Source organism: Bemisia tabaci, chromosome 4 (genome assembly GCF_918797505.1).
Source record: "Bemisia tabaci chromosome 4, PGI_BMITA_v3".
NCBI lineage: Eukaryota > Metazoa > Arthropoda > Insecta > Hemiptera > Aleyrodidae > Bemisia > Bemisia tabaci.
Window position 1 is genome coordinate 43,874,808 of NC_092796.1, and position 17,216 is coordinate 43,892,023.

The following is a 17,216-nucleotide window of genomic DNA, read 5'->3' on the forward strand; positions in this document are numbered from 1 at the left end:
AAAACTCAAAGGTGAGTTTCGAACACTCGCTTCGGTGGTAGAGAATCGTGTGTTGATGATGAATCGAAACTTCTGCGATACGGGGTGTCTAGCATCAAGATTTTCCCGATTCTATCAGGATTTGAGGTCAATCAGGCAGGATTTAATCCCGATTTCATCAGGATTTGAGGAAAAATCGGTCGTAAAATCAGGATTCGAGAAAAGTCGGTCATCCGATCGGATTTTTTGATCGAGTTATCATAATTCTAGAGTTCTGCTTTCGCACACGCTTATGAAGACATTTTAATTTTTCTCCGCAAAGAATCAGGATTTGGACAAATTATGAAATCAGGATTTATCAGTCAAAAATCAGGAAAGATCAGGATTTCAAAACATAAAAAAAAAACAAGACACTCTGAAAATGAGATCCTTCCAAACAAACCACTGGGAAAAAATGACTCGATTTAAGCTCAGAAGAAGCACTATAAAATGTGGCTGGAATACTACTTAGATGGTTGAGTACTACACTAATATCGTCACTCCTCTGACGTTAGGGCGTATCTCAATTTCCACGTAGGTTCCGTTTTATATAGACTATATACATAGACTATCGGTGCACTTTTCAAACGTAAAATCTTAGTGTCGGTAGTTTCGATTGTCGATTGCGGAGTACTTTCATCTCGCAGAAAATAAGAAAATATCCTCTGCGCGGGAATGCTACATTTGGAAGGCTTGGAGGACAAGGCGCTTAAGTGCAGGTTTTGAAAAAATTAATTTATTAATGATTTCAAGTAAAACTAGTCTTCACCGGAAAAAAGTCGCTTGGATCTGGAGTCCAGACTCTTAATAATATGGAAAAGAAAAAACACTCTTGATTCAATTCGACTTTTCCTCGAATCGAAGTGCCGATCCTCTTGATTTAGGCGGATTTCTTTTGATTCAAGCAAAAATTCTGATTGAATCAGGAGTATTTTTTCTTGTCAATGTTTTTAAGAGTCTGGACTCTAGATCCAAGCGACTTTTTTTTTACAGTGTCAGTGCATATTCTGTGAAAAATTCGTTCCCAAATTCCAATTTTTAAGCATCAGAAAGTTAGTTTGAACTTCCTCGCCGCCATAAGGATCCATGTAATTTCGAAACTTCAAACACGTATTGCTAGAAATAGCAAAAACTGCACTTATGCGCATTGCCTTTCAAGCTCTTCAATTGCACTCTATCAAAATCACGAACGCACTTAGCTGTTTTCCCATTTTCCGGCCAACTCGACAAGCCAGTTGCGTTGATCTGGATGAGTAGATGCGTGGGACGGGTGACCGCAGCATCTTGTAATGCTTCTCGAGGCAAGGTTGAAGCCACTTGACGAATAAAATCATCGACGCATGCACATGCACATTCGCTGAGCTGCGGCCGTTATTTTCATATTGGCGGTTCGTTGTCGTCGTCACTGAATCTGCGGATTGCACGCACGAACGCGGAGGCGAAGTTCGGTCGGATTGTTAAACGGCAAATTCGTATTTTTATCAAAGGAGCTTGTTCATTTTTTTATGAGCCTTGAGCTTCGTGAGAGAGCATCTATCCCAATGCCCGTTGGAAAATGGACTTGATTCTTTTATAAAAGTGAAGGTTCAGATGGATAAATGCACGCGGTTCTTCGGACCGACCGACTGCAAGTCCTATAATGTGTCGTGAAAAGGAAAAACTCCGTATGAACATTAAGGCGTTGACAGATTTTCTCCGGTAAAAACCGAATTATCCGAGAATAGTGTATCTGTCGCAGGCAAATAGGCATATATTCAAATTTTGACGGTCCCTAAAGTTTGTGAATTCATGGTGAAGAGCTCACAATTTTTCACTATTTTTGGCAAAATAACTCATCAAACCTACGAACTCTTTTTGTCTCTTCCTCTTCAATTGCTTCTCATATTTTTAAATGTTGAAATTCCGAAAATTCTTTATTTTATGACTTGCTGAAGCTTTCAAGATCAGTGTCTGTTCAGGAGCTAAAAATCGTTTAAAATACTATTGTGTGGTGCAAATTTTTACTGAGAAGTTTTTTTTTACTTTTTGTAGGAGCAACGAATTATTTTGTCCGAAATTAGGGAAAGAATTAGAATTTCAATCTAAGTTAGAATATTTGACTATTTGCCTAGCCATTTGACAAAATGCCTGATCTTACTATTTGCCTGCGACGTATATCTTCCTCGATGTATTTCTCAGATAATTTCATTTGCAACTCAATATAGTGCATTCGAAAGTTTCCAGGAATTATGAATTGTGTAGTTCGAAAAAGCCCTGTTTCTGAGAAATTGAAGAAGTAATCGAGGCTAATTTTTTTATTTTAATATATTTGAGATGCATGTTTTCAAGCTGTATTAACATCTAAAAATGACGTTTTTAAACTTAGGGAATTTGGCAATATTGGAATGATCGTACGACGTTCTTCCTCAGGTTTAGAACGGCAGTATAACTGCACAGTCTCTCATACCACTTGGATCGCGTCTTGCGCTCGCACTACGGTACCCGTGTCGTCTGTGCTCCCACATTCGCACGTACGTAAGCGGAATTCCGTTTAAAATACAAAATTTAAAAAAAAAGAAGAACATGATGAGCCTCCCCCCCTCACCCGTAGCTTTGTCGGAATGACGGGGGTGCGAAGTTTGTCTTCACTGTTTTAATAGTCCCGGCGCGAAATTCACGCTTACTCAGTTGCTATTTTACCACCTGTTACTCTGAGTGCATGGAGCCGGCGCGATTTCCGCGCTCTGACGGGAGTGAAAATCTGATGACATTTGTCAGGCATGTTGGTGTGCTCTGGGAGTTAGCTAAGTTCGACTTTTTCCGGACGACTGAACGTAACAGTAATCCAACTTGAAAAATGTCCACTCGTAAATTATATTTCTATCGGAAAAAATTCAGAATTGCAAAAAATCTACAATCCTAGAATTACAAGCTTACGGTGTGCGCTGTTCGGAATTTGTGTGCACCGGGGATGGTAGGTTCGGCACCAAGAAAATACGACTTTTCAATGCCTTGAGCCAACCTGAGCGCGCACCGTGCTATAAGCGCAATGCGTGAAGTATCCTGCAGACTTGTAAGGCGCCACTACGCGCTGCGACGCGCACCGTGATGTATGTACGTGCAATGCATGAAGTATCCTGCGGTCTCTTAAGGCGCTATGGGCTTCGTGCCGTGCGCCGCGCGCCAGTCCCGAGCCGACCACAGTGTAGGCTCCCTCGTTACTCAGCGATGTAATGTCGTGATCATTTGGACTTTATTTTGCTATTAGCTGTTCACTTGCTTCCAGCGTAATACTTCCAAATTGTTGAGTTGCCCTCAACAAATCCGGACGTTTTTCATTTATTCCCGTTTTATAATTTCGGTCGAAGTCATGTTTTAAAGGTCGCAACCCTCACTTCTTCTTAGCGTCATAACAATTTTTGGAGGAAATTCTTATGGGCGATCTGAATTTCAGCCGCCAAGCCGGCTCTCTTAGAATTTTCACGGCCCACTCATTCCCTACGGTGTCTCTTCTAAGATAAACTGTACTCAAGAGCCCTTTTCATTACCCAGTGTCCTCTTGTTTTCTTTTATCCCCTTATTTTTTTTTCTTTCCTCACTGGAAAAAAAACACATTGGATCTAGAGTCTAGACTCTTAAAAACATCGACAAGAAAAAGTACTCTTGATTCAATCAGAATCTAGTTTAAATCAAAGACCAAGCCTCTTAATTTAAGCGGATTTCGTTTTGATTCAAGCAAAAATCCGATTCAATCAAGAGTATTTTTTCCTGTCAATGTTTTCAAGAGTCTGGACTCTAGATCCAATGTGTCTTTTTTTCCAGTGCTCACTTTTTTCTTTCTCTTTTTTTTCTTTCTGTATTTTTCCACTTGAGGGATCAGCCCACCGGGAGCTTTCCGATTTCCCGGTGGGCCAGTCTGCCTTTGGGTATTTCGGTTCCAAAAATCATGGAACTGTGACGCAATTTTTCTATGAAGTTTGTGCTAGACATCCTGTATCCCAGTGAGTGCGGGAACTGAAAGTTGGAACATTGCTCCTTCGTATTCCGTGCCGTGGTGACGGTCAGGGTAAGCGGCGGCCGGACGGTGACGACTCTCGCAGAGGACAGGGACACGCTCAAAGCTCAAAGCTCCGAGCTCTTTGGTGTCGTCGCGGCTAGCGGCACGCGGCACGGCAGATCCGCGCTAATTATTACAACACGAGCCATCGCGTTTTACATCACGTCGCGCGATTTTAATCGCTTTCGTTTTGTAACTCCTCACCGCGAGACTTCCAATTCCATCATGGTTGCCGCTCCTAAGGTTCAGTTACACGATCAAATTGAGCCATCAAACTGAAGCTCTGATTGGTGGAAAAAGACCTGAGGTGAGGATGCGACCAATGAGAAGCCCAATTTGATGGCTAAATTTGATCGTGTAACTGGACCTTTACCGACAGCGAATGTCCGATCAAATTTTACGAGGCGAAAAATGAAGGAAAAATGCAGAAAATTTCAAAGACGGAGTGCAATCTTAGCAGCATTGTTATGCACTTGAGCTTGTTTTGATTGACGCTGTCGAATTGGAATGAAGTGCTCATAACTGGATTGCATTTTGAAATAAGGAACCACTTTCTTTGGCTCTTCCATAAAAGCACGTATCTGCAGAGGGAAATCAATGGCATATACTGCCGTGCTGAGGAAGAACGCCGTATGAACATCCGAGAGTTGCCAAATTTCCCTCGTTAAAACATGTATTTTTGACGACACTCTTGCACATTTTTCTTTGAAATTTTCAGATATTTTAGATTTAATTGCGTACAAAATTGTCTGAAAAGTTTGGAAAAAAATATTCACAATTCTCGCAGTGAATTCGCGTTTTATCAAACGAAGTTTGGCAACGCCTGAAGGTTCATACGGCGTTTTTCCTTAGCACGGCAGTATATATGTTGTTTCTAAAATGAGCCAGAAATAGCGGTTACTTATTGCAAAATATAATCCAACTAGAAATAATATATCGGGCTAAATTTCGCAAGAAGGAACCACAATTACTGGCTTGTTTTTAGAACTGCGGTTTATGTGCCATCGGTTACCTTATGGAAATGAGTATTTTTATGGATTAACCAGAATTATTAGCTCCATAGCGTAACTTTAAGTCCAATTACCAATAAAGAGACCAATAGTTTCATTCCGATTGCTGAGTCAGCGTGTAAAAAAGCCCTGTTTCAAGCAAGATGAATTATTATCAGCAAACTGAGAATGCAAAAGCGCCTTCATTCTATCGATAGGCACATTAAGATACCGCGCGCATCAGTAAGGTTCTGATACTTTAATTCGTGAATATTATGCTTAATCCTCACCGGACGTGACCGGAAACTGGCTTCACCCGTAAGTTCTAACAAATGGCGGATTCAATAAGTCTTGAAGCACATTTCACTTGTCCACCCATTCAAAAATCCTTTCGCAAACCCCGTACTTTCACGCCAAGATTACCTGGACGCCTGATTTTTACTTTCTCGCTCCCATAGGGTAGAGAGGAAGTATTGTCATCCTCCAAAAAAAAAAAAAAAAAAAAGTTGAAATTTCATCATTTCTAGACGTTTTAAGGTCCCAGGAGTAAAAATAACCATACTTGAAAAAATGTGTGTCCGTCCGTGTGGCGTCCCCCAAATCTGTCTACAGCGATATCTCAGAATCTATCTGTTCGATTTCATTCAAAATTGGCACAGGACACCATATCTGTGGTCTCCTTATGCACGTCCAACGATTTTGAGGTACGCTAAAATTTGGGGGGGCTACGCTCAATTGTCCATTTTTAGCAAAATCACACGGAAAGCTCATTTTGAAAGACTGTAAATTTTGAAAAATGTCTTTAATTCTTTAACAATGGGCATCAAGCACATCACCTGGGTCATTAATTTAAGTTCCAAAAAGATCTTTGGACTAAACTCAAAATTCAAGAGATTACGAGGCCCAAAAGTAGGCACTTTGCTCCGCGAAACAGCTCATTTTCAAGGACTGTAAATTTTAATAAAAATAAAAAAAATAAAAAAAAAATGCCTTCAATTCTTCGAAAGTTGGCATAAGAGCACCACCTGGTTCATTAATTTAAGTTCCTACTAGGTCTTTGGACTAAACTAAAAATTGAAGGGTTACGCGTCATATAGCGAGGAGAGCACTTCGGTCACACGGAGAGCTCATGGACTGTAGATTTTGAAAAAATGCCTTTAATTCTTTGAAAGTTGGCTCAAAAGCACCATCTGAGTCATTAATTTAAGTTCCTAAAGGATTCATGGACTAATCTCATAATTGCAGAGGGGCCGATAGGAAACGCTCAATTCTCTGATAAATGAGTCGGAGCGCTTCTAGATAATAGCAGCAAACGCTTTGAGTCAGGTGAAACCTAGGAATTCAAATGCATTATATAATGCATCATATACTATTTCCAAAATTACTCCGTAGGTAATCACAAAGCAAAATTAGACAACTAATTAGATACATACTCACATTACAAAGGTACTATGAATCATCAAGCTAACGCCAAGAACTGACACTTAGATCTTTATTAAAAACTAATATGTTTGTTGTTAATGAATTTAGAATCCCGGCAGATTCCATCTTTTGCGGTTCCTTTTTACGAGGTACTAACTACTAAGCACAAATATAATGTAATAATTCGGCACAAATATGACTGATTTAATGCTTGTTAATGAAGGAGGTTATAATTGTTATAACGTGACGTTTGTTGACTTGTCTCTGGTTGACGTTTGTCGATGGCGCTCTCTATTGTTTTCGCTTTGAGTTACGGGGATACGCGGTAAGGAGATGGCGCTCCTGGCGGGCGTGTCGTGAACCTTCCAGCAGGTAGATTCGCCCGCCTAATTTAAAATTTGGGAGATGCTAAGCGAAAACCATTTAGTTTTAAGACTATTTGAACATCGAATAGTCATTCTACCCATTCAAGTAGATATTTGATGGCTTTTGACCGTGCTTAAGGAGAGATTATAATATAAAATCGTATCTGAAGTATGATGTCAATGAATCTAATGGATCCTAATGAATCGTAGAAAAGCTAAGATTTTTACGGATCGCCATCTTTGACAGGAGACTTAGTTAATCAATTACATATTTAATTGAAGATGCCTCCACTCAAAAAAAAAAAATGTTACTTTAAGCTTGAGCAAGCTTGATTCAGCATGACGGGCGTCTTAAAAACGGGTACAAGCTTACAGCATGTTACGGGAACATAATCAAAAATGTTGAAGAAACATGATAGCCGTCATGTTAAATCAACATGACTGTCGTCACGTTGACTTAACATGCTGTCGTGTTGATTTAACATGACAATCATGTTGATTTAACATGACAATCATGTTGATATACGAGTACGTCAAATGCTACAAATTAAAATAAATTACGTTATTTTTATGAAAATTGAATCGTATTTTAATGTAGTTATACTTCCGATACTACTTTCAACCCAGAATCATCCCATCCGACCTATCAAATTTTTCCGACTTTTTCGGGATTTGAACGCGGGACCTACCTATTATAAGCGGAGTGTTCTACCAACCGAGCCATCCGGGCTTGTGGTTCCAAAAGACGAATTTTAAGTGTTTCCATATCCCACTGAATTACTTTTTCCTTTTTTTGCCGTCTAAGTTGTGTGAAATGCATACCGCATCAGATTGTTAGGTTTTTCTTTTTTTCCATTCACTATTTACGAAAAGGAATTTACATTATGCACCATATAAAAATTAACAATTTATCACGAACTATTTTTTTCTCCTCCAACAACGATGTTCACTTTCTTCAGTGTTTACGATTGTCATTTTTATTCTTATTTTATATCATAATAATAATTAATAATATAAATAAATCAAACATTGAAAATAAAAAATATAATCAAATAATTAGAAACGTATGATTCTAAGAGCTTTAACCACACGAGCGAAAATGTTTTTGAACGAAGAATAATAAACTATCATCAACTTAAAAGTAATTCTTTTTGTTTCATGTGTAAGTATTATTACCATATTACCATTTATTTGTCATGGTGAGCGTTAATAGCGTTATTCGAGTCGATTTATTTTGTTTCCGAAAGTGTCTCAATTGTGTTTTTACCTTATCAATTGGGTATCCAGAAATTTTTTTAAGTAAATACTTTGGGACGTATTTCTTAAGAGACTTTTTCAGAATGTACCAACGAATGGTTTGAAAAGAGTAATGGTACCAGTTCTCTGAATAAAAAATAGGTACGCTATTTTTAATTTGAACGTTACTCGCAGTGAGTAGACAATCTTGTCTAAGTGTCAAGACTATCGAGTCAGGTGGCTTAGATGTCTAGCTTATGAAACGAAATCATGAATGGAGGGAGGGGGAGGGAGGTGGAGGGAGGGGGAGGGAGGTGGAGGGAGGGGGAGGGAGGGGGAGGGAGGTGGAGGGAGGTGGAGGGAGGGGGAGGGAGATGAGGAGGAGGGAGATGAGGAGGAGGGAGATGAGGAGGAGGGAGATGAGGAGGAGGGAGATGAGGAGGAGGGAGATGAGGAGGAGGGAGATGAGGAGGAGGGAGATGAGGAGGAGGGAGATGAGGAGGAGGGAGAGGAGGAGAACACGCAATCCCCCTTTTCAGTACGTAGATGATGTTTCAAGAGCACCACGGTACTCCTGAAACAATATGAAAGCAAATGGTAACATAACACTGCATATGCTAATTCAACAAAATGTTAATGTTCTTTCAACCAAAGGAATGGTAAAACAACATGTGTAATGCAGTTTCAGTCTGACATAATGCTAAATTTACATGAATTTGGTTGAATTAACATGCGTAATGTTACTCGAATATTACCGTCATGTTGATTCAACATGACAGGTAGAAGCATTCTCGGTCATGTTGATTCAACATGACGGCAAATGTAGAATTAAGTCAAACCATGTTGGGTTACGGGGAGTGCAGCCTATATCAACATAATTTCTGTGATGTCATTTCAACATGGCGGTTAATGCTACTTCGACATTTCCTTTTTTTTGAGTGATCAACAAGTCGAGTCCGAATATATGAATTCACCACATATCGCGAAGACATTTACAATGAAGTTCAATGGTTTGAATAAAAATTTCATAACTATTATCCTGTGATCAAAATTCCAATCAAACTTTATGATTTTGTAAAATTGGCAGTATTTTTCTAAATATTCCAGTAAAAGTGTCTATGCCGGCGCGAAGCGCCGGCTCGAGCGAGAAAGTCCCGTGCGGTCCCCGCACCAATCCGCTAAGCGGATGGGGGGGCGAAGCCCCCCAAATGCCGGCGCGTAGCGCCGGTACGCGGCGCGAAGCGCCGCGCATAAATTGGCCGGAGGCCAATTTTTTTCCGATCTTTGACAAATTAAAGTGAGGTATTCTGCATTTCTCCCTTTTTTTTATTCAACACAGAGTTCTAAAACATTTTTTTGGAGTATAAGCAGCCAAGAATTAAAACAAATCCATAATTTTAAAATAATTTCAATTTTTCGATTTTCGTATCTTCCCTTATTCGACCGAGAGCAGTTTAGTCATTACGGTTTACTTTAAAAGATTAGATATTCCCAATTATCAATTTTTTTTACTTACCTGCTAAAATTACAATGGCGTTACACACACCAACCTCGTGCATTTATCATTGATTGAAGTCTTTAAACCATCACCATGTAACGCCGTGCTGGTTTCCTTTGATTTTAATTTATTTTTGTTTGTTTTTTGTACTTCACTGTTTTTATCGGTTGATAATGGTGTCGTGAGACACCAGAACGTCCCGCATAATTTTAAGTATTTTGGTCTTGTTTCCGCTGTCTTTTTTTTCGTTCTAGTGGTGTTACTCAAGTGCCAAGATACTACAGTTCAATCGGTTCCATGAAAAGTTTCAATAAAACAACCCCCTATGAGTTGTGTTTGAAGTTGAAATATATATTTTGAAACAGCATTCAGTAGTTTATTGCTTAAGAAGACCTTGTATACCCGGCATCCATGCGAGCAAACGGTAGACCTTTTTTTTTTTTTTATCAGATATTATCCTTGAGAATTGGGACATTCATTCACAGATCACTTTGAATTCGTAGTCGAATTTTTATACGCATATCACCATCCTTCGGAGTAAAGGGAGTATTTTTTTTTTTTTTTAAGTATATGCATTCATTGGAATGTGTTCAAATTAGACGGCTGAAATGGTAGTTTTGCTAACCTAAATATTTCAACGCACTTCAAACAGAAGTGTCGTTCAGTTCACTACGACGTTACGCACTTGTTTCAATTGTTCGGCTCTCCTCTCACACTGTGTAACACCGTCACTAAGACCTTGACCCCCATTATGAATGGCGTAATGTAGGAGATAGAAACTCTTCTATTTGCACTTTGTGGCAAAAAAATAGACCCAAAATTTGGATTGTCCGTTTTCAAAAGGCAACCACTATCTCAGACCCATCTATAAAAGCAACTAGCTGCATGGAGAAAACAATGGCGCATGTGTTGTTTCTTAAACGAGCCTAAACTACCGGATCCTTTTTGCAAAGTGTAATCCAAGTGAATGTGTCAGGATAAGGATGTATTTTGTCAAAATTTGGAGCGCCACGTTACGTTGGTCCGCAGGCCCCCTCTTTCTTGTAACGCATCGTAATGCAAAAGCAGACCCCCCTCCCTTTCAGTCCGTTACGTAATACGTGAACGCTTCGAAAGCTCTATAATCAGTTGCCGTGGTCGGCATTCTAGTTTGCACTCTGAACTATTTCGCACTGGAGCGAGCGCGTCATTCATTAGCTGAATCACGGCGCCGAAACGTGCTTTAAGCTCCGCCCGCATCGCGGTGTTGCCACAACTTCACCATTATCCCGCATTTATAACGGAATTCCCCGTATTCATATTGGAACTATGTACTAAAAACCGTCTGCAGTATTTCTGATCCAAGTGATGATGTACAAAAAATTACGTCTTTTTTGTGGAATCCTTGAAAGTATGACTTCCTGAAAAGGGACCCGAGTCAACAAAAACTTAAAATTTAGTAATGAATAACATATCATAAAAGTGATTGTGTTCAGGACCTGGAAAAATCCAGGATTCGCTTGGGATGGAATAAACCCGAAAAAATCAGTGAACTTTTGATGGAATTGGTGCTCTAGAACACGGGAATTTCTTCATCATCTGCATGTTTGCATATCAAATGAGTTGGTCGGACTGGTGGTTTGATTTTAGTAGTTCCAAAATCTTAGTTTGCGGAATGATCTAACGAAAACTCTAATCTGCCATCCTCAGGGTACAAATTACCGGGGTATGTTGTGTATAACGGGACTTTCCGGGGAAGAGGGGGGGACGAACTAATCTCTATATTGGAGAAAGTTCACCGTCAAAAACTTAAAAATTGAATTTTCGACAATATTCGACAGAAAGTGTTCTCTTCCAATAATCTTGCCTTTGTGTACGAAAGTCCCTTTTCCTGTGAACGGTCACGAATATCACGTCACTTTCCCATAATTACCTTACTCTTTTTCTGATTGCTAGAACTTAATACATAGCTTAAGCAATGGAAGTTATTATGTTTTAATTTCTCCATACAACTTGCCCCTCTCCTCAACTCAAGGCGCCTTTATTGAAATGGTTATACTTCCCCAGCTCCCGAACGTCGATATAGTTGCATGCAGTAAATTCATTGAAACACGATTATTATTACAAACACAAATCCAATTTCCTTTCTAAAGTTTGTAAAATCCTCCCAAAGCGGCGTTTACCCTTTTTTTAAGTAAATAAATACAGTGACCAAACAATGTGTTGTAAAAAAAAGATAATTTTCCTGAACTTTGAGCATCGACTCGAAGTAATAATGAGTCGCCCGCACTTCATTTGACTCGACTTGAATGAAAGAGGAAATATCCTCATAATAAATTACATTCAGACCGCAAGATATTCTAAAGTTTTTTCCTACGCTAGCCAGGGAATTTATCGGTTGTGATCGAAGAATCTGTACATACTAAAGAGTGATTTCCTTTTCTTTCGCGCGCCCTAAGAAAAATAACTCTTTTTGTCTCCAAGGAAAGCTCATTTGCAGTGTTTGTGATTGCGGGTGATTGTATCATTAAAACAACAGCGCTTTATTTTGAAAAAGGCGAGGCTCCTTGCATCCACTAATGTTTTCTCTGCTAGATTATTATCAATTGATGCGAGAAGTTTTACTTCGTTGTCAAAGGATCTTTTTTGTTGGCATATGTTAATGCTATCCTTGTCGTAATTAATATGATGATGTGGTAAAATTTTAATTTTTTTCTTTCATGATCACAACTTTGAAACTCCTTGTAAGTTTTCAGCTTTTTTTCTGCGTGTTAAACTGAACGAAAATGTTCGAGTGAAAGATTCCCCGCCCAATCAGTCGCATTAAGTAGTACAACAGTGTATTAACTGAGCGTTATTTACGCTGTATTTTTCAGTGATTTTTTCGTACTTCTTTTTTTAATGAGAACAGCAGCGTGTCATCATAAAAATAATAAGTGTTTGCCACACCTTTTTTTTTTTTCATACTGGTCGTAAAAATTATCTCAAAGTCGTTTTACATTTTTAAAAGTAACTTTCCAACTCAATTTTTTAACACACTTAATATTTTAATTCTGTAATTTTTGTATAAGACGCCGTTTAAATTATCTCATTATAAAGAGACGCTAGCAGAAAAAAGGAGACCAGATTTCTGTACAAAACTTCATTCAAACTCCATAAAAACCGTTTAAAAATATCATGTAATTATCGTCCTACTCTGGGGAAAATTTTCAGACGTAACAATAAGGACTCCAGCATTTTCGAACGACTACTAAAATATTTACAGAGTAATCAAATTCACAGCAATATGTATTTTAAAAGTCAACTTAAAACTTCTTTTTCAAACTTAGCAAAAAATTTCTCCCTCTGCCTTCATCTCTGTATGTATAATTTTCAAACCAGAACAGGGAACAATGTAATTTGTCCGAATACAATGTTTTCACTAACTGACGAGAACCAACATGATATCACAGACAAGTTCAGACAGTTCTCCGAAAATTTTCCCGCTTTATTTTTTTAAATGTATTGCTTAATTTATTTCCTCTTTAATGATAAACGATGTACAAGTTGAAAGGCCTACATAAAATCAATAGCGCACCCAGGTCTGTTCAGTGTTCAGATGGTTGAAGAATGCTGTGTAACAACTTACTATTTTTTGTTTTCACGATGTTGCTGCAGAAAGTGTTACAATAAATACTCTTATACAATGTTGTCGTGTCAAGGAAAAGCCAAGTGAGAGCTTTTGAATCAGTGGCGTGGCGTGCTTTGCGATATATCGATTGTTATGCCATTTAAACCTATGGAAAAGGATCGATAAACAGGGTGTTCGCAGCGAACGCCTTTATAATCGATTCTTTACCATAGGTTTAAATGGCATAACAATCGATATATCGCAATTCACGCCACGCTACTGTTTTGAATGTTGCCAAATTTCCCCTTTGAAAGTATACAATGAATATATCCATTTACAAGAAAATCTATGAATATTTTTGTGCGGAAGCTTTAAAAAACGCTACTTTTAACTCTAAATTCTCTTGAAACTTCAACGATGAAACAACACAGTGTCCTCTCTCAGAAGAAGAACCCCTACTTATATTCCTAGGCTGAAAAATTAACTCGAAAAATTCAATTTTTTTCAAGAAAACGACCGCGTAATACTCGTTCAAATTTTACGGATTTTTACGTGTGATTCGAAGAAAAATCAGTAACATTTTCAATCAGAAACGCCCAATAGTCTCCTATTTTTAGTAACAGTGCAATTCGTAGTGAAAATTGGGCAGTTTTTAAATATATTTTATTTATTTTGACCATGAGAAACGTCGAAGTCATGTCTAATCGAGAGAAATTTGGCAACGTCCGGAAAATCCTTCGGCGTTTTTCTATAGCACGTTATGAATGGAAAACCCATCTATAACGGAACTCCGGCAACGTCTAGGCGCCACGCATTTGAACGGAGCTTACTTAACCTCAAGCGCTTCCCCCGCCGACGGAACGAAACGGAGGGAACCGCTCCAATTCTCCGATCAATCGGCTCATCCGCGATCAGTTTTGTGGAATTTTCGAAAACGCCTGCCACTCCGCCTTCTCTCGCGATTTTCCGCGGCCATGCACGCCCACGCGCGAACTGCTAGCAAGTTGGGCTCCGCGGTCGCACGCGCGTGTGACGTCATCAAGGTGCGCGATCTGCTCGTCCCGCGGAGTGACGTCACGGTATCCGCCCGCCAGGTGTCGCTGAGCGCCGCGGGCTTCGCGCGCTACGCCAGGTGGATCCAAGCCCTCAAAAGGTACCGCTCGTCATCGTGAGTACGTAGCCCCCGATGTATATTTATTCATGTAGTGAACTTTCAACTGTGACGTCATTCCGAGTAAAGTACCTATATGGGGAGAGTATGGCCATGTCGGTCATTTTGGAGGTTAGGTCATGGAGCTCTTAGGGCCCAAAAGATAAACCAACCTATGAACTCAAATTTTCCAGCATGATTTGTTTTTAAAATTTTTACGAACCTTCGTTTGCATCGCGTTTGACTTAGTTCATAAATTTACTCGTTTTCGCCAAAGGACGCTCATTTATAATCATCCTTCGCCGCTTTGATCTGATTTGGAATCTGAGGCCTGACAGAGGCATTTTTTTGATGGAATTAGTGTTGCTTGGCTGCTTCTTTGGGCCGTAAGAGGTCCATATTTCGACTTGTCCGTACCTTGCCGATATAGGTACTTTAATTACTCCGAGCATCATGCCTTCGATTAGTTTTTAAGTCTTTCCACGGTGTGGTGACATGTTAGCTGCTCAATAAAGTAGTTGAAGACAAATACACTATGCTGTCCTTTAAAGGCCCGATGCTATAGCCTCTTGTTTTGGGTTTTATCTTTAATTAAAATTTAACAGGCATCCGAATTATTTGCTAAATTTAACGGGTGGTTAATACTTTTAGTTCCAAAATTTCCCACCTGTATATCCGACAATGTCATTTGGGCCATTTTCGTCATTTTCACCCTAAAAACTGGTGTTCAAAATTTTTTTAGGAAAATAGTTTCAGGATAGAACCAGCCATTTGAATATAGAGCACGGTATATCTAGGGAAAATAGGCACTTATCGTTGTCGTTTTACTTAAAATCTTGTTCTACTTATTCGAAAGAAAAATAAATCATGCTAAATACTAGAAAGAGTTGAAACGTTGACGTGTAAAATACGGAGGCTAACATAGAGTTGGTTCTTAATAAAAAACTAAGCCAACTTTAATATCGATAATCTCTGAAAGACTAGTCTTCATCGACTCTATTCTCTTCTTTAGCAGGGCAGCGTGGGCGTCGGTTAGAACGGATGGAGCCAAGCACATCCCTAATAGCTTCAAATGAATTTTGTCGGGACAAAAATCTTGTATTGCTAAAATCGGTCAACGAAACAAGTTATCATTCCGTAATTTGGCTTTCACTTCAGTTTAATCTAATCGTTTTATGTAAATACCGACAAAACTTGGTGACGTAATTATATAACGGCTAATGTATCTTTCGATTTGAGAGTCTTAATACCCTCTACAGAGTGATTATTTCGTCCGCTGTCCCGGATGTGGGGACGAAAGGGTGCGTGGTCATTTAGGGTATGACTTCACAGAAAGGTATATTGCCTATTGGCTCTTTCGTAGCCGACGTAGTTCCTACGATGAGCGGGCTCTATGATGGCCCTGCTCATCTGGACATTATCTGGTTCAATTTTTAAAAACACCACCTAGTTTGCCCCTGAGAACAAGTCCATTATACCCCACTCCAAAGTTAAGATACTCGACATCTTAGAGAAGTACTTCAGTGAAGTGTTTTAAATGCGATATTTTAGTGTGTCAGCATCTCGGGATCCGATCATTAATTCTGAGACTGAAACCCACCCAAATATCATGAAGTCACTACATCAGCGATATATCCTCTATTTGATTTGCATGTAGAGGTACATTAACTAGACGACGCGATTATTAAAATGAGGCTAGACTTTCAATTAATTGAGGAAACTGTAAAACATTTTATAGCTCGTATTCAAAGGGGTCGGTGTGACTCAATTTTGCAAGACATTTGTCAATGGCAGGCATGCATGAGTGCAGTGAACAGCAAGCAACATGACCTACAAATGCCGTCAAGGCTGTTGATCTCTCTCTACCTTTGCTCCGATGGTCATTCATGTTTTTTTTTTTTTTTTTTTTTTTTTTTTTTTTTTTTTTTTTAGCATTTGTAAATTTTCCCCACACTGCAACTTGATTCCGTCACGTTTTCACTCACCCGCTCATTTCCACCTCCCTCTCCCCTTCCGTGCCCTTCCAAAAGAAAGTGCTTCTACATAAATAAACACTATACCTTTGCTCCGATGGTCATTCATGTTTTTTTTTTTTTGTTTTTTTTTTAGCATTTGTAAATTTTCCCCACACTGCAACTTGATTCCGTCACGTTTTCACTCACCCGCTCATTTCCACCTCCCTCTCCCCTTCCGTGCCCTTCCAAAAGAAAGTGCTTCTACATAAATAAACACTATAAAAAAAAATTGTGCATGAAAATTTTGACGTACGAGGATGCAGTTATATCGCTTTCACTGACGATAAACTATCTCAAATTAAATCGTGTTCGTCATATGCACAAGGTGTTAGTGACAGCGCTGAAGACGGTGCGCTTGTCACTATTTAACACAAACGGGTGTACTTTTAATACCACGTTGTGTTCATTCAACCCAAAGTGGGTTTTTGTTCGTCTACAGATTTGGTTCTGAAAACCTAGTCGCTGGATCTAAGATATTTCTCAACGTAGCAGCGCGCCCATCACCAAGACAATTCCGGGAACCATAAGAACAAAATCGCGGGTAACAAGACTTGAAACATCAAGTAAACGATCCAAAAAATTTCGGCTGGAAATCCAGTCATCCTCATAGTTTCATATCAATTAAAAGTTCAAAAATGTCTACAAGACTAGTATCCGGTATCACCGTCCAAAGAATAGAAATGAAACTTTTAAAATATGATTTGAATAATGAGTGTGGCAATATGATTTGAATAATGAGTAATTGAAAATATCAGATAAATTTTCCTCTTTCGCGCGATAAAGAAACAGTTATCTGAAACGGGCTCTCTTCCTCGCGTCTGTGTTTGTTCAAAGTAAGCGCCCTGTTTCACGATGATACCACTATTCGACCACGTGGGAGCTCGTCTTGCCTACCCTT

General features: G+C 39.2%; 1 protein-coding gene across 5 annotated transcripts in view; it reads left to right on the top strand.

Annotated features, from left to right (window-relative positions):
- The window catches only part of LOC109037958 (NAD kinase), a 149,744-nt gene that overhangs the window by 58,791 nt on the left and 73,737 nt on the right, over window positions 1-17,216 (top strand). Inside the window, exon 1 of one of the 5 annotated variants that reach the window (XM_019052842.2) lies at window positions 14,071-14,321. The exons of 3 other annotated variants lie outside the window; for them this stretch is intronic. In XM_019052842.2, the coding sequence (XP_018908387.2) occupies window positions 14,128-14,321 (194 nt within the window). In that variant the 5' untranslated portion in view covers window positions 14,071-14,127. Of the gene's footprint in view, window positions 1-14,070; window positions 14,322-17,216 lie in introns of those variants that run through there. One more of the 5 variants, XM_019052843.2, reaches the window with a different exon arrangement.